The 23,000-nt window shown below is 57.5% G+C and overlaps 1 protein-coding gene across 5 annotated transcripts in view; it reads left to right on the top strand.

Annotated features, from left to right (window-relative positions):
* BICRA (BRD4 interacting chromatin remodeling complex associated protein) overlaps window positions 1-23,000 on the top strand; it is a 77,861-nt gene that overhangs the window by 51,397 nt on the left and 3,464 nt on the right. For 2 of the 5 annotated variants that reach the window (XM_073886667.1, XM_025850091.2), the window contains exons 2-11: window positions 1,257-1,357; window positions 2,580-2,625; window positions 2,711-2,753; window positions 4,892-4,957; window positions 6,823-8,784; window positions 9,357-9,533; window positions 19,158-19,790; window positions 19,969-20,149; window positions 20,458-20,567; window positions 21,529-21,590. In XM_073886667.1, the coding sequence (XP_073742768.1) occupies window positions 2,585-2,625; window positions 2,711-2,753; window positions 4,892-4,957; window positions 6,823-8,784; window positions 9,357-9,533; window positions 19,158-19,790; window positions 19,969-20,149; window positions 20,458-20,567; window positions 21,529-21,590 (3,275 nt within the window). In that variant the 5' untranslated portion in view covers window positions 1,257-1,357; window positions 2,580-2,584. The remainder of the gene's footprint in view (window positions 1-1,256; window positions 1,358-2,579; window positions 2,626-2,710; window positions 2,754-4,891; window positions 4,958-6,822; window positions 8,785-9,356; window positions 9,534-19,157; window positions 19,791-19,968; window positions 20,150-20,457; window positions 20,568-21,528; window positions 21,591-23,000) is intronic. The other 3 variants (XM_025850092.2, XM_073886668.1, XM_025850094.2) reach the window with 3 other exon arrangements.

Genomic DNA, 23,000 nt, shown 5'->3' with positions numbered 1-23,000 from the left:
ATTCTTAAAATGATAACAAAGGCTGCCACCCAGCTTCATCTTATCTTGACATTTTTGCCATATTTGCTTCAGATTTTAGAAGAGAAACAGCATGATGAGAGGAACGAGAGGCACATGCATGGGATAGCAGTTAAGGGCGGGGACTCTGAGTGAGTCGGCCTTGGCTCAAGCCCCAGCCTGGCCGCTTTACCAGTTGAGGGCTCTTGGGCGTATTGCACACCGTTCTGAGCCTCCGTTTCCCCATCTACAGAACAGGCTAATAAAAGTGCCTGCCTTGCAGGGATCTAGAGAAGGTGAAATGGTTCATACCGGTAGAGCGCTTAAAACCAGTGATGGGCGGGCACCAACATCGTGGTCATTACAGCCGTTTCCATATTTGTGAAGCTGCCTACTCGTGAGCACGTATAACCCGCAGATCAATACCGATGCACTTCCCTGGTCATCAGGGGACTTGAGAAAAGTCGGAGTGGCCCCGAGTGTCTGTGCCCGCTGAGGTTGAACAAGGCCATGCTTTGCCTTCTTGGTTCAGCTCCCATATTGTTGAGTGCCATGGTTTTTGCATCTTTGTGCTCTTTGTGGGTGGTTTTGCTGTTGAAAACGGCTCCCAGCGTAGGACTGAAGTGCTGCCTGGTGTCCCCGAGTGCAGGAAGGCCAGGATGTGCCCTCCAGGGAGAACGCGTGTGTTAGATGAGTGTCCTTCAGGCACGAGTGCACAGAGCTGTTAGCCGTGGGTTCGGTGTTAACAAATCAACAGTTTATATTACCTTAGGTGTCTCTAAACAGAAACACCAGTAGACTGAGGCTGTGTATTGATGGGTTGATGAGAATGTGAGCAAAGGCTCGCAGGAGGCCACCCTGTGTCTCCCCCCCACCCCCTACCCGCCCCGGGATCGGTGGCGTGGAATTCACGACCGCGTGCTCACGGCAGCTGTGCAGAACGCAAGTGCCTCAAATAACGAGAATCGACTGTGTTTTATGAGGTCCAGGTGTCAATAAATTATATCATACGACGTTCTACCTTGCTGTAGTACGTGTGGCTATGTAGCGCCCTGCCCTGTGCTCTGTGTGTGCCTGTCGCATATGGGATCACGTGTAGTGTTGTCTCACCTGCTCCTAAACTTGTGTTTGACCCCTTCTTTTCTTACCTCTTTACACGTGGCCTGGTCAACCCCACTCCTGGGCTCCCCACTCCCTCCCTCCGCCCATCCTTCTCCTTGTCACGGACTTCCTTACAGCCTCCCTTATTCTCTCCACAGCTGGCCCCCGAAAGGACACTCCCCAAGTCCCCAGCCGGGGGCCCTGCGTAGACCTGGAGTGGACACCCCCTCCTTCCCTTCATGATTCGTTTGTAGCGCAGGTAACCGGCCAAGGGTCCCAGTTCGTGCCTGGAGGGGTGCTTGTCCCTCATTCCACCTCCCTGGGCCCACCCTGACCCCCAAAAGAGGAAGGAACACTCCTTCTTGGCAGAGCCTGACTTAGCCAACACCCTTCCGCCCCTCCCCCTCCGGCCTTGGGCCCCCTGGGTCATCTGGACCATCCCCCTTTCTCCGTGCCAACTGCAGGTGGGATCTTCTCCCCATGTTCCCCTTTTCTCCAGATTCTCTGCAGGTCTTTCCTTTCTGTCCCCTTCCCTTCTCACCCAACCCCTGCCCCGGGCTGGTCGGAAAGGGCAGGGCTAGTAGGCCACTGACCTCGTGGTGACACAGGAAGAAGGAAGCATAGGTGGGCCTGGGATATGGAGCTGGCAAGAGCCCATTGTCGCCACTGCCAAGTGCAGCCAGTGCCTGGGAGGGACCTCGAGGGATGGTCCCCATGGCCAACGCTGGAAGGGAGAGTCATTGGTGTGTGTGGAGGGGGGTGTTCCCGCCAGCTTTGCATGGCGTGTTCTAGGCTGGGCGTGTTGACCCAAGGCCCCAGGGTGTGCACGTGTGTGTCCCACAGCCCTTGGGGAACTGTGTGTCACAGTTTCGCCCCACCTGCGTGTTTTTGTCAGAAGGGTCTTTTGCCTTCATCGGATTCTCCAAGGCACTGTTCAGAGAAGAACCTGAACAGTTCAGGACCGTTCACACACAGGGCAGACCCCTGTCACACCCCGCTCTGGGCCAGGCCCCTTCCCAGGGAGGCCGGGCAGCCCAGGCTCTGGGCCAGACTCTGGGTTCAAGGCCTGGCTCTGCCCCCTGCTGGCTGGGAAATGAATGACGAGCTCTGGGCCCCTGTTTACTCCTCTGCCACACGGGTGGGGGTGGCAGGACCCATCTTGTGGTGTGCCGTGAGAATTAAAAGAGTTACGGGTGTGTGAAGCACTCAGCACAGGCCTGCACGTGATCAGGGCTCACTCAGTCTTGGTGGATGTCCTCATTGTGGGCATCAGATGCCGGGGAAGAGGTCGGGGGAGGAGGAGAAGGCAGCTGTCTCTGGCTGCTCACCACCCCCACCCACACCCATAGGCTCAAGGGAACAGAAGCTCTGACCTACCAGAGACCTTGGTTCCAAGGAGGGGTCCTGGAAGGGAGGGTCCTGGCACACTGCCGACGTCTAACCTTGTCCCCCTTGCTCCCTTCCTGCCCCACCTGGTTCAGTGGCGATGGATGATGAGGATGGGAGATGCTTACTAGACGTGATTTGGTGAGTAACAGACTCCCTCTGCCCTCCCTGTCCCCCCCTGCCCTGCCCCTCACCTCCTCAGTGTCTCTCCCCTTCTGTCTTTCAGTGACCCTCAGGCCCTCAATGACTTCCTACATGGATCCGAGAAGGTGAGTGCTGGGGCAGGCAGGGGCCTCCCCGGGGTGGGGGGCTGAGAGACCTGAGCCCCTGATTAAGTAGACATCTGCCTCTTGCATTCTGGGAGCTGGGCCCCGGGGTTATGGCAAGAGCAGAAGAGATGACAGATCCCTGCCCTCATGCCATACACATTTCCTTGGTAAACAAAGTACTGACTGCTAAAGGTGATCGCAGACAGAACCCTGCAGTGTAGGATAAGAAACAAGAATGTCCCCGGCACAACGAAAATGGTTTAAAACAAAATGGGGGGCAGGGACAGTGGCTTCTTTAGCTAGTGTGGGCAGGGAGGCGACCTTGAAGGCGACCTTGAAGGATCAGAGGGAGGCACCCATGGTGCTCTGGGCAGGGGAAGGGCAAGTAGAAATGCAGGAAAATTTGCTGTGTCCGAGGAACAGAAAGAAGGCTGGTGGGACCGGATGGAAGGGGAAACTAGTAGTGGTGAGACCAGAGTGGACAAAAGTCACAGGTCATGCAGGGCCTGGAACAAAGTGGGGGAGAATGGAAGTGCTGAGCCACGAGGAGCGTATCGGCTATCTAGGGCTGCGTAACAAATTGTCCCAACACTTAGTGACTTAAAACAACTTGTTAGTGCTCTCACAGTTTCTGAGGGTCGGGACTCGGGGAGCAGCTTAGCTGGGTGCTTCTGGCTCGGGGGTCTCTCCAGAGGTTGCAGTCAGGATGTTGGCTGGCGCCGCCGTCATCCAAGGGCTCGTCTAGGGCTGGAGAACGTGCTTCCCTGATGGTTCATTCCCACGGCTGTGGGCTGGAGGCCTCAGGGCCTCACCACATCGGCCTCTCCGTAAGATCCTTAAGCATCCTCACACCATGGCAGCCAGGTTCCCCCAGAGTGAGTGACCCAAGGGAGAGAGCCAGGAGGATGCTCGGGGCCTCTTATGATCTCGTCTCTGAAGTCACACACCATCGCTTTTGTCACCTTATATTCATTAGAAGCAGGTCACCAACCCAGCCCACACTCCCAGGGAGGGGAACGGAGCTCCACATCTTGGAAGGAGAAGCACAGATGATTTGTGGAGCAGGGGCGAGTGCAGTGGGCTGAGGGTGACCAGGGCTGTGGGATGGGCAGCGGAGGGGGTGCCAGGCCCATACTGCTCTGGCACCAAGGGTCCCTTTGCTTCAGCCGTGCCCTGAGCCAGCCCCTTGCTAACCTTCACTCTTCCCTTCCCACCTGGTGCCAGACCCTGCCGAGCCCCCCCCCTCCTCCTCCCAAGCACTCCCCTCTCTCCGTCTGGGGAAGGAGGATGGGGGGCAGTGCCCGCCTCACTGAGCTTGTTACCGACAACAATATGGACGGCATAATGATAGCGTATTAGGTGATGTTTCTCTCACAGAGTCAACTAGACCTGCTGGTGGAGTAGATGTCGAGGAGGAGAGTGTCAGGTTAGCTCCTGGATTTGGGCCTGAGCAGCTGAGTGGGTTGTGTCTCCAGAGCTTGGGAGTTTGGGGCAGACTCCACAAGGAAGGCTGTTGGCCGTGCCAGGCTGGGGCTCTGGAAAGATGTCCAGGTAGAAACCGGGAAGGCTCCGCTATGGACAGACATTCAGCAGGCACTCGTGTGGATGCCAGGCCCTGTTCTAGGCGCTAGAGACGCCCCTGGGAGTTGGACAGGTCCCTGGCCTCCCAGAGATGGGCTCGGCAGGGTGTACTGGGTGGCCGGGTGGTGGGGCATGCCAGCTACTTGGGCTGCGTAGAGAAAGGAGTGGCTTAGTCAGGTGGGACGGGCGGCTGTTGGGAGGAGGCGGTGACCGTGACCGGTCCTGAGGGATGTGCTGTCAGAGAGGTGAAGGGGGAAGGCAGGGGCACAGCTTGGGCAAAGGCATGGAGGCAGGATCCTAGGGTTCCAGGCAGGCATGTTGGGAGAGCCTCGGACTCCGCGCTGGGCGCACCTTGGGTTTTAAACATGCTGCCCAGCCCCGTTCTTTGGTGCCTCTTCTCTGGAGATGGAGTTTCCTGTACTCCTTGCACCCCCCACCCCCCACCCCATCTTTGTCCTTTGGTCTAGTGTAACTTTAAATTGGTTTTTGTTCTAGAGCAGGGCCTGCCCGCTGCCTGGCTGATCTTTGACCTTGGGTGGGGGCGGGTCTTGTTGCAGCTCGATGGTGATGACCTCCTGGATAACCCCGGGGAGGCCCAAAGTGCCTTCTATGAAGGTCCTGGGGTAAGTGGCCCAGGGGTTCAGGGAGGGCCCCAGGCTCTCAATCATGGCTCATGTTGCCCCTGGTGGCGGCCAGCAGGAGGGAGGCCCTAACAGCCAGAGGGAAGGGGTCATGACCATCCCCCTGGGGCACCTCGCTGGGGGGTTGGGGAGGGCAGTCACTGACAGCAGTGTGGGGCGGAGGTGGGACCACAGTGGGATGCCCTGCCCACGGGCTCCTCAGAAGAGGTGAGGGAGGGTCCTGGGTCCCGGGCCTTGGGGATCAGTTGCTACAGAGCGGTCCTGGGCATTGAGGCAGATGCTGGGGTTCACCGGGGACACTCTTCTCGGGAGCAGAGGGTGTGGGGGCCTGGAGGCCTGTCCCTGCTTAGCCATCTTGGTGGGGTGTGACCTGGGGGAAGGGGATCGACTGACACAGACTTCAGTCTCCATCTGGAAAACGAAGGCAGGGGTGATGAGCCAAGCCCAGAGTGGGGAACGTAGCGGACATTAATTGAGCACCTACTGTATGCCTGCCTGTGCCAGCTGTCCTTCCCTCTTCTTCCTCCCCTCTGCTGCTTCTCCCTTCCTCTCCCCAACCCTCCCCCCTCCTCGTTCTCCCTTCCCCCCCCATCTCTTCTCCCCCCTCCCTCCTGGTCATTATAACTGATTTGCTGAACACTTACTATATGCTGCCAAGCCCCTTTCAGTCACTTTTATTTAATGCGCACAACAAGTATAATAATATATTAATTCATTCAAAATAATAATTCATCTTTCATAGTGTAAATACCTATAAAGTCCCTGGTCAGGTTCTAAGCCTCCCATATGTGAGGTCAGCGAAAGTCACGACCATCCTAGGAGGCAGGTTTAGTTGTAGCCATTTAGCGGTGAAGAACTCAGAACTGCCTGATTCTGGGTTGGGGGCCGAGCAGGGGCCCCCTCCTCCCAAGCACTCCCCTCTCTCCGTCTGGGAAAGGAGGATGGGGGGGGCAGTGCCCGCCTCACTGAGCTTGTTACCGACAACAGTATGGACGGCATAATGATAGCGTTAGGTGATGTTTCTCGCACACGTGCTAAGGTGCCAGGTACCATGGTAAGCCCTCCGTGTGGTTGAACCCCGGATCTTTTAAACTCCCAAATTTTGATCTATTATCTGGTCAAATATCAGTGGGGATTACATGCTCTAAGCATAATTATCGCTCATGTGGTATTTGCTCAAATGATCACACGTTTATCGATTGTGTTCATTCTGGATCGCAATCCGGGACAGCGTGGGACGCAACGTGGGAAGATGTGTCAGACTCAGCGCCGCCTGCACAAAATCAGGTTCAGGGCGGTAGCTGCTCCTGTCTTTAACACAGCTGTGGTCTCTTATCCAAAACCTTTGAGGCCAGGCGCGTTTCAGATTTCGGAATTTTCCAGATGCTGGGAAGGTGATGCAGAACGTCACATAGCACGCTCACACACCTTTCTGTGGTCAAGAAGAGTCCCGTTACGTGGACAAATCATGGCCCTCCCCGAGCGCTCCATGTCACTTTTGGTCAGGTTTTGCTATCAAAAGAGTTATGAAGACATTTGCCATTTTCAGGGCCCTTTTGAGCTTTGGAATTGCAGGTTAAGTATTATGGGCTTTTATGGCTCTTTAAAAGATGGTCTTTATTCCATTCTACTGACATGTACAGACCAGGAAATAGGCCAGACTGAGCAAGCCCCAGGTTGTACGGCTAAGCGGAGCTGGGATTTGAACCTAGGTCCAGCCACTTCCAGATGGAATATTCTCTCTGCCCATACTGCTCCGGCACCAAGGGTCCCTTTGCTTCAGCCGTGCCCTGAGCCAGCCCCTTGCTAACCTTCACTCTTCCCTTCCCACCTTACCCGGCCTCCAGCTCCATGTGCAAGAAGCTTCTGGCAACCACTTGAGCCCAGAGCCCACGCAGCCGGCCCCCAGCGTGGACCTCGACTTCCTGGAGGATGCGATCCTGGGCTCGCCTGCCGCGGGGGGCGGTGGCGGGGGTGGCGGGGGCGCTGACCAGCCCTGCGACATCCTCCAGCAGAGCCTCCAAGAGGCCAACATCACTGAGCAGACACTTGAGGCCGAGGCCGAGCTGGACCTGGGCCCCTTCCAGCTGCCCACCCTACAGCCTGCGGATGGCGGAGCAGGCCCGGCGGGTGCCGGAGGGGCTGCTGCCGTGGCCGCTGGGCCCCAGGCCCTGTTCCCAGGTGGCACCGACCTGCTGGGGCTGCAGGCCCCGCCCACCGTGCTGACCCACCAGGCCCTGGTGCCGCCCCAGGACGTGGTCAACAAAGCCCTGAGCGTCCAGCCCTTCCTGCAGCCTGTGGGCCTGGGCAATGTGACCCTGCAGCCCATCCCAGGCCTCCAGGGCCTGCCCAACGGCAGCCCTGGGGGCGCCACGGCGGCCACGCTCGGCCTGGCACCCATCCAGGTGGTGGGCCAGCCCGTCATGGCACTCAACCCGCCCACCTCCCAGCTCCTTGCCAAGCAGGTGCCCGTCAGCGGCTATCTGGCCTCGGCAGCCGGCCCCTCAGAGCCAGTGACCTTGGCGTCCGCCGGCGTCTCGCCCCAGGGGGCTGGCCTGGTCATTCAGAAGAACCTCCCCACCGCCGTGGCCACCACACTCAACGGGAACTCGGTGTTTGGAGGGGCAGGCGCAGCCACGGCAGCGGCCAGTGGGGCGCCCTCAGGGCCACCGCTGGCGGTGGCCCCCGGCCTCGGCACGTCACCGCTGGTCCCGGCGCCCAACGTGATCCTGCATCGCACGCCCACGCCCATCCAGCCCAAGCCTGCCGGCGTGCTGCCCCCCAAGCTCTACCAGCTGACACCCAAGCCATTCGCCCCAGCAGGCACCACACTCACCATCCAGGGCGAGGCGGGGGGCCTCCCACAGCAGACCAAGGCCCCCCAGAACCTGACTTTCATGGCAGCGGGCAAGGCCGGCCAGAACGTGGTGCTGTCAGGCTTCCCCGCACCTGCCCTGCAGGCGAATGTCTTCAAGCAGCCTCCTGCCACCACGACCGGGGCCGCCCCACCCCAGCCCCCCGGGGCCCTGAGCAAGCCAATGAGCGTCCACCTCTTGAATCAAGGCAGCAGCATTGTCATCCCTGCCCAGCACATGCTGCCGGGCCAGAACCAGTTCCTGCTGCCAGGCACACCCGCCGTCCAGCTCCCCCAGACGCTCTCTGCCCTGCCAACCAACGTCGGCGGGCAGATCCTGGCGGCCGCGGCCCCCCACGCAGGCGGACAGCTCATCGCAAACCCCATCCTCACCAACCAGAACCTGGCGGGTCCACTGAGCCTGGGCCCCGTGCTGGCCCCCCACTCTGGGGCCCACAGCGCAGCCCACATCCTCTCGGCCGCCCCCATCCAAGTGGGCCAGCCGGCGCTCTTCCAGATGCCCGTGTCCCTGGCCGCAGGCAGCCTGCCCACGCAGAGCCAGCCGGCACCCACCGGCCCCTCTGCCACGACCGTCCTCCAGGGAGTCACTCTGCCCCCCAGCGCTGTGGCCATGCTCAACACCCCTGATGGGCTGGTGCAGCCAGCCACCCCTGCTGCCACAGGGGAGGCCACGCCTGTCCTCACGGTTCAGACAGCCCCCCAGGCGCCACCGACGGTCAGCACCCCGCTGCCTTTGGGCCTCCAGCAGCCACCGGCCCAGCAGCAGCCCCCACAGGCCCCTACTGCTCAGACCGCCGCCCCGCCTCAGGCCACCACCCCCCAGCCCAGCCCAGGCCTGGCGTCCAGCCCCGAGAAGATCGTCCTGGGACAGCCGCCCTCTGCCGCCACCACGGCCATCCTCACTCAGGATTCCCTGCAGATGTTCCTGCCCCAGGTAACTGGGGCTGGGCAGGCGGGGATGTGGGGGGGGGGACGGAGGAGGTGACCAGGGCAGGGGCAGGGGGTATGCTGCAGAGAGGGGCCAGGAGCTGGAGCTGAAACTGTGTGCAGTGGAGGCAGCGACTGGGGAGGGTCTGGTGGGCTAGGGAGAGCGTCTCAGAGGTGGCACCCCTGCTCCCGGGGCGTGCGTCCCCCCTTGGTGACAGGGACTGACAGACAAGGAGGCTGGCTGATGGACTGACCGTCCTCCTGCTGGAGGGCGTGAGAATTGCGGAGAGAGTGGGCAAGACATGGACAGACAGACGGGGCGGGAGGCTGTGGGCGAGGCGGAGCTGGAAGATTGGCAGGGCCCCGGGCAGACTGAGCTGGGGTTGCGGCCTCCCTGCCTGGTGCCTGGACACCGGGGCTCCCGGCCGTCCTGGCCTCTGCGCCCAGCCTCTCGAGTGCCCCTCTGCCCGGTTCCCACCACCCCCTTCTCCGGAGCCTTGGGGAGGCCGGGGTCTCGGGGTGGGGAGGCTGTGGGACCGCGGGTGGCCCTTCTGACCCTGTGCGGGCTGCCCATTTCAGGAGAGGAGCCAGCAGCCCCTCTCCGCAGACGGCCCCCACCTCTCCGTGCCCGCCTCGGTCATAGTCAGCGCCCCGCCTCCCGCCCAAGACCCAGCCCCGAGCACCCCCATCGCCAAAGGAGCTGGCCTCGGCCCTCAGGCCCCCGACAGCCAGGCTTCCCCAGCGCCGGCCCCCCAGGTAGATGAACCCCAGCAGCCTCTGTCCCAGCTCAGACCGAGCCTTGCCCCTGCGACCCCTCCCCCCGCTCCCTCCTCCCCCGCTCTGGCTGCCCTGCCTGTCTCTCTGTCTTGCTGGCTTGGGAAGGGTGCTCCTTCGCTCCCCAGAGAGTTCCCGAGGGTCTTCTGACAGTCATGGACTCCCCCTGCAACCCTGGGGGAGCCCACACTCTAGGCAGAGGTGCACACAGCAGGCAGGGAGTTCTCATTTTCATATCTGAATAAGCAGTACATTCAGAGGGTTCCTATCTCCAAAGCTACCAAAGGTCTCGCTGAAAAGCTCCTTCTCCAGAACCACAGCCCCCTGCTTTCCCGAGGGCAGTTTCTTGCAGCCTTTCCCACGCACGGACAAGGAGAATGGCACCTGGATTCTTTCCCTCCCGTGGTTGCAAACACGGTAGCGCACTCGGCAGTTTCGCACCTTTGATCATTGAAAGATTCATCTTGGAGACGGTACTTCGTTCTTCCATAGGACCGCACGGTGCTCTGACTGTGTGGATGCGCTGTTCTTTATCTCCCCGGTCCTTGTTGTCAGGCAGTCAGGTCACTTCTGATTTTTTGCTGCGATGAGCGAAGCCGCAAAGGATGACTGTACATATGTCATTATGTAGGGTCGGTTCTCAAAGAAGAAAGCGCTGGATCCGTCAGAGGCCATTTGCACTTGGGGTGTTGACAGATGCTGCCAGATTGCCCTCTGTGGAGTATCAGTTGGTTTGCCCTTGATCATCAGTCTGTTGCTTCTGCTTGTTCTTCTGCAACCTCAGCAGCGTATTGAACTTAGCCAATCTGGTCAGATGAAAAGTGGCTCCTTATTTTGTTTTAATTTGCATCTCTTTTACTGTGAATGAGGTGGGGCAGGTTTTCATAGATTGAGAGCTGTTTGTGTTTTCTCTGGAACTGTTGGCCCATACCCCTTGCCAAATTTAAAATTGGGGTCCTTAAAATTACTGGTCCTTTTCTTGTTGATTTGTAGAAACTCTTTACATATTAGGAAAATTAGCCTTTGTCTCCTATGAGTCGTAAGCACGTGAGAGTTTAGAGAGGGCCCCCTTTTGTTGTGGAGGGGGGATGTTGTACTCACTCAGAAAGGACTGGTGGATGGGTAGAGGAGGTTGGTAAGAGGTGGAGGAGGGAATGACATTCAGCAAGGTCAGGGTGACAGAAAGCAGCGTGGGCTTTGGCCTTAAACAGCCATGATTTCACTCTCAGGTTCTGCTACTTGCCATGTGACCTTAAGCGACCAGTTTCTTCTTTCCTTAAACAGATTATTTGGGGAAGAACAGCACTTAGTATGTGCCTGGCCTTGTGCTGCCCTGAGCAATTCCCCGTAACTGCTGAACCTTGATTACCTCATCTGGAAAATGGGAATAATAGTTTCTTAAAGGCCTATTAGGAGTAAGTGAGTTAACATATGCTTAGCACAGAGTAAGCCCTCAAGAAATATTTATTATCATTATTATTGTTGTGGGGTATAACAGGATCAGGTCCAGAATCACAGTCTTAGAGGGACTCGGGACTGAGATGGCCTCAAGCCATCTCTCCCCCAGGAGGAGAAAGAAGCAGAGGTGGGGGAGAGACAAGAGGCCAGGAGCCGCCTGGCCTTTGAACAACTCCAGTTGGAAGCAGCATCTCTAGAGTGGGTCGGATGCTGCTGGCCTGGGTCCCTCCAGCAAGCGGCCTCTCCTCCCCGAGCCTCCCATGGTCAGCTGTACCAGGGGGTTTGTAGAATTGGGTAAATCAGTGGAGGAAATCATTTATTGATGAAACCAAGCACACGCATGGGAGCCCGCCCTGTGCTCACCATGTGCTGAGTACACCACAGTGCAGTCAAAGGGAGAGAATGTTCTCGAAGGAGATGTGGGTCAGCTGCAGGGAAACAGCCCGAAAGATGAAAGCATTGAAGGGATCACGGTCCCCATGAGGAAACAGGGGAGGAACCCACTCTAGGGAGAGTAGGCAGGAACCACCTCAGGGAGGGGGATGTATTTAAGCCAAGGCCTGAAGGAAGACAAGTTGGGGGGGGGGTGGCAACAGCATGTGCAAAGGCCCTGAGGCAAGGACAAGCTTGGGATATGAAGGAATGGAAGATAGGCCAAGGGGAGTGGAGGGAGGTCGGGTCGGAGAGGTTGGCAGTGCCTCGTGGGCCAGTGAGTTTGGACCTGGCCAAACCACTGGAGAGCTTTCAGCTGGGCCGTGGCATGGGCTGATTATATGATTTTCAGTGATCCCTCTGACTTCCATCGGAAAATGGTTTGGTGGGCAACAAGAATGAAGTCCCGAGATCCTCATGGGACAAGATGACAGGGTTTCAAAGACCAGGGTGGTCACAGCGATGATGAGGGGCATTGGAGGATTCAGGGCATAATCTGGAGCTTGCTTCAGGGATTTAGAGGCATGAGGAAGAGGGCATTACGGTAAAAACTTCATGAATGGTAACACTTCTGTTATTTCTAAGTGCTGTTCAGAACCCTTCACAAGCGTTGTCTCATTGAAACCTCCCATCAGGTAGGTGGTAGATACTCTCCCCGTTTTACAGATGAGGAAACAGAGGCACAGAGATTAAGTAGCTTGCCCAAGGTTACCTCGCTGGCAGGGCCAGGATTCGAACCTGAATGGTTAGCAGCCGGAACACCTGAGGTCTCGAGAAAGCCAGACCTGAGCGTGAATCCCAGCCCTGCTTACCATCAAACGTTCTGAGACATGGTTTATGGGGAAACGGTGGCTCTGCACAGAGTGGGCATTCAGTGAGCAGGTACCTGTCATTAGCGGTACGGGTAGTAACAAAACTGTGGATGGCCTTTGAGAAGAAAGGTCAGCTATGCACGTGAGCTGATTCCCAGTTGCAGGCCAGCGCGGGGCTAGACACATCGTTGGCCACCTGCAGCCTCTGCGCCCACGACAGTGCATGACGGGAGTTCTTAATGAGTATTTGTTGGGTGAGCAAGTGGATGGAGAGGTGGGGGTGGGTGGATGGACAGGTGGACGATGGATGGACAGGTGGACAAGTGGGTGACTGGATTGACTGAAGAATACAGACACACAGAAATACCAGCAGTGTGCCAATGTGTGTGCGTGCGCGCGTGCATGCGCATGTGTGCACGCATGCCACTCCCAGACTGGAGGTGGGTCATTGCTTCAGCCCGTGTTCCCCAGGCACCTGCTTCATGCCCAGCCCTTTGCAGGGAGGTACAGGTGAGGCAGCCACGGCCGTGCCCTCTCGGGGCTCATACTCCAGGGATGGATTTTGTCATCAATATCCCGGCTCTCGAAATTGTCCCTTCATGGGACCCTGACTGTCTTTTCAGGAAGCTCAAGGCCTGCTGTGTGTTGCTTATGGTAGGCTTAACACACACACACACACACACACACACACACACACACACACACACACACTTTGTCGTGATTCAAGAGCATTACCCAGCCGTGGTTTTAAAAATTTGGTTTAAAAAGAAAAAAGGGCATACAGTGAAAGCGAGCCTTCCTTTCTGTGGAATTTCTGGCCCTTTCCCCATAGACTCCCACCACTGTCGATTTCTCTGTGGAGCCCCACTGTGTCCTCATGGCACAGGCACTAGGGACACTTGGGATCGAGTCATTTTCCATAGTGGGGTACTGTCCTGAGCACGGTGGCACGCTGAGCAGCATCCCTAAGCCTCCAACCATTTGTTGCCAGCAACACCCCTTCTCCAGATGGGACAACCATGGCGATCGCCGGAGATGGCCAGATGTCGCCTGGGGGACGGAATCACCTGGGTGGGGAACCACTGTACTGTGCGCATGACAGGCCTCCCTTGTTGTCTGAGCTTGGAGCCAGCTAGACGTGACAGCCTGCGTGTGCACATGCGGGTGCACACTCTCCCTTCTTACACACAGAAGCACACCGTCCCGTTCTTGTGTACCTTGCTTTGCTCGTTCAGCCAGATCTCTTGGACCGCTGACTTGCATGAGAATCCCATTGTACATCACCCCCTGAGACGCACATGTGTGTGTGTATGTATATGCATATCACTGAAACAGCTTTCACAGGATAATACACTATTTTTTATTTAGTTTCCTCTGTTCTTTTTCTTTTGTCTTTTTTAAGATTTATTTGAGAGAGAGTGCACGAGCAGGTGAGGGGCAGAGGGAGAAGCAGACTCCCTGCTGAGCAGGGAGCCCCATGGGGGATTCGATCTCGGGACTCGAGGATCATGACTTGAGCTGAAGGCAGATGCCTAACCGATGGAGCTAAGCCACCCAGACGCCCCTCCTCTGTTCTTTTTAAATGCTAGTCACGACCCACTAAAGTGACTGGAACCATTACTAACAGGCACTAGGTGTGATTTGAAACCCACCATCTGAGGTAGTCGTTAGGCATGGGGACTCCGGAATCCCAGCTCTGCACTTATAGGCTCAGTGATCTTAGCCAAGTCACTTGCCTCTGTGTGCCTCAGTTCCCTTCCCTGTAAAATGAGGGTGAGGATAACAGCATCTAGGTCACAGGGTTGTTGTGAGGAATAAATAAGCTATTACACGTTAAGGTGCTTGAACGAGGTCAGACGTGTTGAAAGGAAGTCAGGCCAACACTCTATAAAGGGCCAATGGGAAACATTTTAGGCTTTGCGCAGAAGCTGCCCTAGACCATATACGTAAATGAGTGAGCGTGCACGTGTTCCAATAAAACTTTATTTATGGACACTGAAATTTGAATTTCATATCATTGTCGCTAATCACAATATCTTTGGTTTCTTTTCCATCATTTTTTGAAAAGATTTACTTACTTATTTTAGAGAGAGAGTGTGCACATGGTGGGGAGGGGCAGAGGGAGAGAATTTCAAGCAGACTCCCTGCCGAGCGTGGAGCGCAACCCAGGGCTCCATCTCACAACCCTGAGATCATGACCCGAGCTGAAATCAAGGGTCGGATGCTTAACCGACTGAGCCTCCCAGGCGCCCCTCTCTTCCACCATTTAAAATTGTAAAACCCGGGGCACCAGGGTGGCTCAGTCGTTAAGCGTCTGCCTTCGGCTCAGGTCATGATCCCAGGGTCCTGGGATCGAGCCCCGCATCAGGCTCCCTGCTCCGCGGGAAGCCTGCTTCTCCCTCTCCCCCTGCTTGTGTTCCCTCTCTCTCTGTGTCTCTCTCTGTCAAATAAATAAATAAAATAGTTTTTAAAAATTTATAAAACCCGTTTTCAGCCTGTGGGCCATATAAAATGATCGGCCAAGTGGGCCAGGCCGGCCAGAGTTGGCCTATGGGCTGCAATTCGCTGCTGTCTGTTTTTCATTATAGAGACACACCGTGAGTTATTTACTTGGTTCCCTATTTGAGAGAGAGCACTTAAAGTGGTTTCCCGTGTATGTCAACAAATAACACTCCTCTGAATATTCTGGGGCCCAGGCTTTGCACGTATGTGTGGGTAAATTTCTAGAAATAGAACTGCTGGATCAGAGGGCGGATGCGCTTCCCATTTTATGGAAAGCGCTAACGCAGTTGCGCCTCGGATGCGGTTTTTGCCTGTGAAGGCTTCTTCCGGCGGCTTCATCAGCCCCAGATCAGTAATCGCTGTGCTCCCGGCCAGGCTGCAGGGTCTCACCCCTCTGTGCTTGCTCTCATTCTCATATGAATTTGAGCACATCTTCCCAGCTATATCTTAAGATTTTATTTATTTGAGAGAGAGAGCGAGAGAGAGCATGAACAGGGGGAGGAGCAGAGGGAGAAGCAGGCTTCCCTCCGAGCAGGGAGCCCAACATGGGGACTCAGTCCCAGGACCCTGGGATCATGACCTGAGCCGAAGGCAGACACTTAACCAACTGAGCCACCCAGGTGTCCCTGAGGTTTTCTTTTAGCCTAATTTTTTTCCCACCCGTTTAAAGCATTTTTAATTTTTACAATTAGGTATTAATGTTCACATGACTCAATCATCAAAAAGCTTTTTTTTTTTTTTTTGAGAGAGAGAGAGAGCATGAGCAGGAGGAGGAGCAAGGGGAGAGAGAAAGAGAATCTTAAGCAGGCTCCATGCTCAGCATGGAGCCCAGCACGGGACTTGATCTCACGACCCTAAAATCATGACCTGAGCCAAAATTGAGAGTTGGACACTTCATGGACTAGCCACCCAGGCGCTCCAAAAAGCATTTTTTTTTTTAAAGTAAGGGGATTGGTTAAGCATCTGCCTTTGGCTTGGGTTATGAGCTCAGGGTCCCGGGATCATCGATCCCTGAGTCGGGCTCCCTGCTCAGCCGGGAGCCTGCTACCCCCTCTCCCTCTCCGTGCTACTCCACCTGCTTGTGCTCTCTGTCTCTATCTCTCCATCAAATAAATAAATAAAATCTTTAAAAAATAATAAAATTTAAAAAGGCGGGGGGGGGGGGCAGTGTCCCAAACCCATGCCTACATTCCCAGCCCACCTGCCCTTCCAGATAACCACAGTTACTTAGCTGTCGTATATCCTTCCAGTTCTTTGCGCACGTACAGCCTAGTGTAAATGTGGATTTACGTTTCTCTCCCGTTTCTGTCTGCCCAGAAGGTAGCACATTATATGCTTGCTTTGGCAGCATGTGGAGAGTTTCCTTGATCCCTTGTTAGAGTTGTGAAGTATTCCTCCATAGGGATGGACTGTCATTCCTCTCCTCTGTAAATGCTGGGTAGATGCACACTAGCCAAGTCCAGTTTTGTCCCTCCCCACACAGCTGTGGTAAACAACTTGTCGACCTGTCATTTCCCACATGTGCACGTGCATCTGTCAGGTCATTTCCCGGAAGCCTGTTTGCTTGGTCAAAGCAAATGTGTACTTAAATTTGCACAGCTGCTGCTGGATTGCATTGTCCTGGTTTTAGCAGATTGTGCCAGTAACCCTCAGAGGCGATAGAAGAGAGTGTCTTTATGAGACATGGCTTGTTCCTAATGCAATGAGTGAAAAAGGTTCCATAGGGAGCTTTCGATGGGCATTACTCTTAGTACAAATGAGGTGGAGCCTCTCTTGAACTATATAAGCCTTTGTGTTTCCTTCTCTGTGCACTGTCTGATCATATACTTGGCGCCTTTTTCTCACCGGTTGTTATTCTTAGTGATTTCTGGAGGCTGTTTATATATGATGGAAATGAGCTTTGTCTGCACTGAGAATTGCAGCTATTTCCCCCAGTGTATCATTTGGTTTTTTTGACGTGGTTAGGGGAGAGGGGAGGCGTGTTTGTCTGTATTTTTAATGAGTACGAGATTAACTTTTTCAGTTTTTATTTTTTAAACGCTTAAAAAGAATTTAGATAGCAATGTTATAGGAATAGTACAGAGAACTCATGGGAATTCTTTACTCTTTACCCGCATATATTAGTATCTGTTGCCATGTAACAAATGACCCCCCCCCCAAACTTAGCAGCTTTAAACAACAAGCATTCACTTCTCACACGTAGCTTATAAGGATCAAGAGTCCGGAAGCACTGTAGCTGGAAGGTGCTGCCTCATAATCTCTCATGAGGTTATAGTCAGCCAGGGCTGCGGTCATCAGAAGACTCAACTGGACTGGAGAATATGCCTCAGCCCCTCCCTACACAGGCTTCTCCAAGGGCAGCTTATAACAATCTCCAAAGGTGGCTTCCCCCAAAGGAAATGATCCACCAGAAAGGAGAGTCCTGGGATGGAAGGCGCAGCCCTTTCTGTAACTGAATCTTGGAAGTAGCGTCAGATCACTTCTGCCAAATCTGTTGGTCCCGGAGACCAACCCTGGGCACCATGTGGGAGGAGACCGAATAGTAAGGAGTTGGGGGGGATCGGGGGACGGGGGGAGGGCGCCTTGGAAGCTGGCTACTGCCCAGATTTTCCCACCGTAAACATCTGGCTACATTCGCTTTATTCTCCGTTCTCTCGATATGTATACATTTTTATTCAGAATCCTTGGAGAGTAAATTGCAGACGTTCTGCTTCTTTACTCCTTAACATCTCAGCCTTTGAGAACAAGAACATTCTCCTGCTTGACCACGGCGGAGGTATCAAATTCAGCCGATTTAGCACTGAGACAGTACTGTTACCCACTGTGCATAACCTAGTGTTGCTGGTCGTCCTGCCATCATGTCATGCGTTACTCTCCTGATTACCCTTAGCTTTCGGGGGCCTTTCTTTCTCAGCACCAAGCCCCGAGCACACACTTCCCAGGGCTTCATGAGGTAGCCAGCTGTCTTCCCTGCCCTTACCAAAACCTGTTGTTTTCCTCTGTTCTCTATTCTAAATGCTCCCACAATGGGGGAGCCCTGTGAGCCAGTGCCTGAATGGTTCCTCACTGATTCCTCAAGGGCGGATTGCCAGGTCAAAGGGCGTGCGACCCTTTCGAAGTCTGCAGACCACAGTGCTGTCCGGGTGACAACCTCAGCAGCCGCTTCCGAGAGCCAAGGGCCTCGCCGATCTCTTCTTAGAGGTGGCTAGCCTTTGGGGTTGTGTATGGATGGATTGGTGTGGGGGGCTTTGTTTTGAATTGCCAGAAGTTATTCAGGGTCAGCCTCGGACGGGGTGTTGGAGAAGGGTCCAAGGTGTTGGAAGCTTCAATCAAGTCGTAACTTCGAAATCACGAGTCGGCCCACTTTGGGGGCTCACAGTGAAGAGCCCCAGCTTTGGAGCGTGGCAGCTTTGGTGGCCTTGGGCCACCCCCCTGAGCCCTCTGAGCCTGAGTCATCCTCGGACAACCTGGAGGTCACTTGGGGGGCGGGGGGGAGGCAGGGAGACTCAGGACCAGCCGTTTTGGCTCCCTGGCCTCAGTTTCTCCTCTGTCACCGGGGTGTGGATTCGGTGACAGCGAAGGGGTGCCAGCCCAGTGTCGGGGACTCAGCTGGTACCCGCTGGGGAGACAATGGCTGCCGAGGTTAGGACTCTGGGGGAGGACAGTGCGGAGGTGCTGTGTCCCAGGTGTGTTTTCGGCGCTGTGTCCCAGGTGTGTTTTCGGCAAGGTCGCGGTTATCACAGACTAGTGCCCGGATGTCATGTGCGAGTCTGATAACACACAAACATACGTGCCCATACCCGCACGCTCACACGGGACCCAGGGAGGCCTGCAGCCGCGGCCACATAGGCACACGGAGGCAGAGGTCACGGACACTTAGAGGGACCCGGCCCCACCCCTCAGGTGTCATCCTTAGCCCCTGCTCTCTGCGCCCCCCCCCCGCCCCCCCCCTCCCCCGCCCCCAGCCCCCCGTGCTGCCCCCCCCCCCCCCGGGCGGGCCCCCCTTCGGGGGGGGGGGGGGGGGGCGGGGGGGAATGGGGAGGGGGTGAGAGCAGAGGGAAAGGTCTGTAGATGAGGCGGGGGCAGGTGCAGGGTGAGCTGGAGGACTGGTGGAGGGATGAGGAAGGGAGAGGTACAGGGGTGGGGTGGGAAGAGGTGGCGGGTTGAGGTGGGGACAGGTGCAGGGGTGGGGTTGGGGGCACAGGTGGACAGGTGAAGTGGGGAGTTCAGAAACGCGATGTGGGAAGGACAGGCACGGCGGAGTCCTTTCTGTCAAGACAGGGGTGGCTAAGAAGGAGGGTTTCTGGTGGGTGAGGCTGGGGTCCCCAGTGTCTTGGGGCAATGGGAGCCAAGGTTGGTTCTGACCCCCGCCCCCTCCCCTCTACCTCCCTCCCCTGCCCAGATCCCGGCAGCGGCTCCGCTGAAGGGCCCAGGCCCCTCCTCGTCCCCGTCACTACCTCACCAGGCCCCTCTGGGAGACAGCCCCCACCTGCCCTCGCCACATCCCGCCAGGCCCCCCTCCCGCCCCCCCTCCCGCCCCCACTCCCGCCCTCCCTCTCAGCCCCAGAGCTTGTCCCGCCCACCCTCAGAGCCCACCCTGCACCCTTGCCCCCCGCCCCAGGCACCCCCTGCTCTGCCTGGCATCTTTGTCATCCAGAACCAGCTGGGAGTCCCCCCACCTGCCAGCGCCCCGGCCCCCACTGCCCCAGGCCCACCCCAGCCCCCCCTGCGCCCCCCCTCCCAGCCCCCAGAGGGGCCACTGCCCCCAGCCCCCCACCTCCCTCCCGCCTCCACATCCTCTGTCGTGGCCTCCACGGATACAGCCACCAGGCTGCCAGCCCCTACGCCCCCCGACTTCCAGCTCCAGTTCCCGCCCAGCCAGGGGCCCCACAAGTCCCCCACGCCCCCTCCAACCCTCCACCTGGTCCCTGAGCCCGCAGCGCCCCCCCCACCGCCTCCTCGGACCTTCCAGATGGTGACCACCCCCTTCCCGGCGCTGCCCCAGCCGAAGGCTCTTCTCGAGAGATTTCACCAGGTAATCGGAGGCAGGGACCAGCCCCACCGCCCACTCTGCAAGCCCTGCCCTCCCCCTCCAGTCCGATGGGGAGTCCCTCCCACGCTCCAGCTTTCTCTTCATCCCCAGCCCTGGTGCCTGGCCGCCGCCACTCCTAGTGTGTGCCCCCTACCCCTCAACCACCTGTCCCCCTCCTCAGGTGCCGTCCGGAATCATTCTCCAGAACAAGGCCGGGGGGGCGCCCGCCGCCCCGCAGACCTCCGCCAGCCTGGGGCCCCTCGCCAGCCCCACTGCCTCTGTGCTGGTCAGCGGGCAGGCCCCATCCGGGACCCCCACCGCCCCCAGCCATCCCCCTGCCCCGGCACCCATGGCCACCGCAGGTAGGGGAGAGGTAGCCCACGCAGGAGAAGTGGGGGGCCTGAAGGTGGGTGGGCAGGGGGAGGGGGACGGGCTGGGGCAGAGCTGTGGGGGCGTGAGCCCAAGGGGTCCCCTAGACCTCACAGGACAGGGAAGGTGGAGGAGATAGGGCTGTCTCCCCAGATCTGCGGGGGCACCTGATTCAGGGCTAGCGGGGCTGCCAAGGCCAAAGGACCGGAGGAGAACGGGGTGCAGGCTTGGGGGTCACGTTGTGGAGGGGCCTTTGTGCCAGTGACCCCTGAGCCCTGTCTGCCCCCACCCCCACCCTCAGGCCTCCCTCCTCTGCTTCCTGCCGAGAGCAAAGCTTTTGCCAGCACCCTCCCGACCCTGAGTGTGGCCAAGGCCACTGCGGCTGGGCCAGGGAAGTCCTCCGGGCTGCAGGTAAGAGGCCCCCCGTTTGGGGGGCACTAGGGCCAGAGCGAGGTCACCAGGGAGCCGGCAGAGGGGCCGGCGGGGCGGAGGAGGCCAACAGGCCGTCACAGAGCAGTCTGGGCGGTGGGTCCAACACCAGGACAGCCCAGATGGGCGCATGGCCAGAGAACGAGACAGATGGAGCACCACAGACACCAAGACGCAGGGTGATGATAGGAGCGGTGGCTCGCGTGCGTCCCTGAGGCCATCACTGGGGGTGGGAGCAGGGAGAGTTCGAGGCTGGAGGAGGGGGGACGTGGGGAGACGGTTGGATGAGGGAGGCAAGCGAAAGGAGGCGGTGAGACCCTAGACGGAGCGGGGGGGGGGGGGGGAGGGCCAGGGTGTCTCACGATGGGGGGCCCAGAATGGAGGGGACAGGGCGGAGACTGAGGGGAATGGGGGAGACTGAGGCAGAGGCCGTCTGTGGGGAAATGGAGGGGAGGCAGGAAGATAAGAACACAGCAGGTGGAGGGACCAGGATGCCGGGCCTCCGAGGCTAGCGGCCGAGAGGGAAGTCAGGGTGGAGAGGTTTGAGGCATCATGGGCGGAGTCAGGGGCAGAAAGAGAGAACCCTGGCAGCCAGGTGGGCCAAACCCGGCACCATGAGCAGAGGCCAAGGCCATCAGATGGGCAGGGAGGGAGCCTGCAGGAGCCTGCCTGGTGTCCAGACCAAGAGTCAGGTGGAGGCCGATACCCACGCCATGGGAGAAGGGGCAGGTGGGGAGCCAGGCAAGGCCCAGCCCAGGTCTTCCCGGCAGGTTCATGTGCTGGGCAGCACATCCGGCAGCTGGGGCCAGGAGCCCACCCCGGGAGGGAGGGGGGGCCCGGTGGGGAGACGTGGGCCGGCTCTCCTCTTTGTCACAGGCGGGGTCGAAAGGGGGTCAGGCTGCCCTCGGCGGCACGGCCTCTGACTCACCTCTCTGCCCCGCAGTATGAAAGCAAGATGAGCAGTCTGAAGAAACCCCCCGCGCTTCAGCCCAGCAAAGAAGCCTGGTGAGTTGCACTGCAGCACTGCGCCCCCCCCCCCCGCCTTCCTGGAAGCTTGGAAGCAGGGTATGGGGACCACCTTTCAGAAGTGGGGTTGCGCGGGCCCTGCCTCTTGTTAGCTGTGTGGTTTGAGGCTATATAATTTCCCTCAAATACCTTCAGTTTCCCTTCTAGAGAGTGGGGTGGTAATAGTAGTGATGAGAGGGTAACAGGTGAGGATCCCTTGCGACTGTGGTCAGGTGGGTGGGTGTTGGGTGAATGGGTGGATGGGAGTTCGGGTAGGTGCATGGACGAATGTGGGTCTGCATGGGCGTTTGGGTGGATGGATGGGTGTTTGGTTGGATAAACGGGTATTTGGCTAGAAGGATCGATGGGTGCTTGGCTAGATGGATGAATAGAGGGGGTCTGGGGTGGGTGCATGGCTGGATGGAAGGGTGTTTGGGTGAATGAATGGAGATCTGGATGGATGTTTGGGTGGATACATGGATGTTTGGGTGGATGGATGTTTGGGTGGATACATGGATGTTTGGGTGGATGGATGTTTGGGTGGATACATGGATATTTGGGTGGATGGGTGTTTGGGTGGATACATGGGTATTTGGATGGATGAACTGATGGGTGTTTGGCTAGCTGGATGGGGTCTGGGGTGGGTGCATGGCTGGCTGGCTGGATGGGTGTTTGGGTGGATAGATGGATGTTTGGGTGGGTGGGGTCTGGGTGGACAATGGGTAAATGTTGGATGCTTGCCTGCATTCTCTCTCTTCTGCTCTCCTTCTACTGTGTTTATGAAATACTCACTCAGTGCCCAGTCCTGTGCTGGATTCTGAAAACAAGACAGGGTTCCGGCCCCCATGGTGTGGTGGGGGTGCTGGTCTTCAGCTCAGGGTAGAGATGAACATGTCTGGGGAGAGGGAGACAATCACACAATGAAGAGACATAACTCACTGCCACGCGATGTGGTAGAAAACAGCCCAGGAGAGAACTGGATGGTACCACCCAACGGACCAACCTCCCTCGCTCCCCACCTTCCCGAGGTTGCTGTTGGGCCTGAGGCAGAGTAAGGACGTGCTGACCCCAGGTGGCAGGAGACAGGATAGCATGAGGCGGATGCGTTTCAAGCCCTGGCATCTGGCTCCCAGCTCTGCCTCTTCCCCACTCTGTATGTGCTTTGGGTGGAGGACCATCACTCCGCCGGGCCTCAGTTCCCCCATCTGTAGAGTGGGGATAATGATAGCACCCGTCCCTTGGGTTGTCGCCAGAGTCCGTGAGACAGAGCAAGCGCGTCCGGCCCACGTTAGCGCATTTCCCTGCTGTCTGTGTTGGGGCCCGGGTGCTCAGGGTCGGGGTCTGGTTTCTCCCGGCCTCACCACCAGCTGTGTGTGTGTGTGTGTGTGTGTGTGTGTGTGTGTGTGTGTG

This window comes from Callorhinus ursinus, unplaced genomic scaffold (assembly GCF_003265705.2).
Source record: "Callorhinus ursinus isolate GAN/ISIS: 27379988/994484 unplaced genomic scaffold, GSC_fseal_2.0 scaffold71, whole genome shotgun sequence".
Classification (NCBI taxonomy): Eukaryota; Metazoa; Chordata; class Mammalia; order Carnivora; family Otariidae; genus Callorhinus; species Callorhinus ursinus.
The sequence above is the reverse complement of the archived record's forward strand: the minus strand, read 5'-3'. Positions and strand labels throughout refer to the sequence as shown.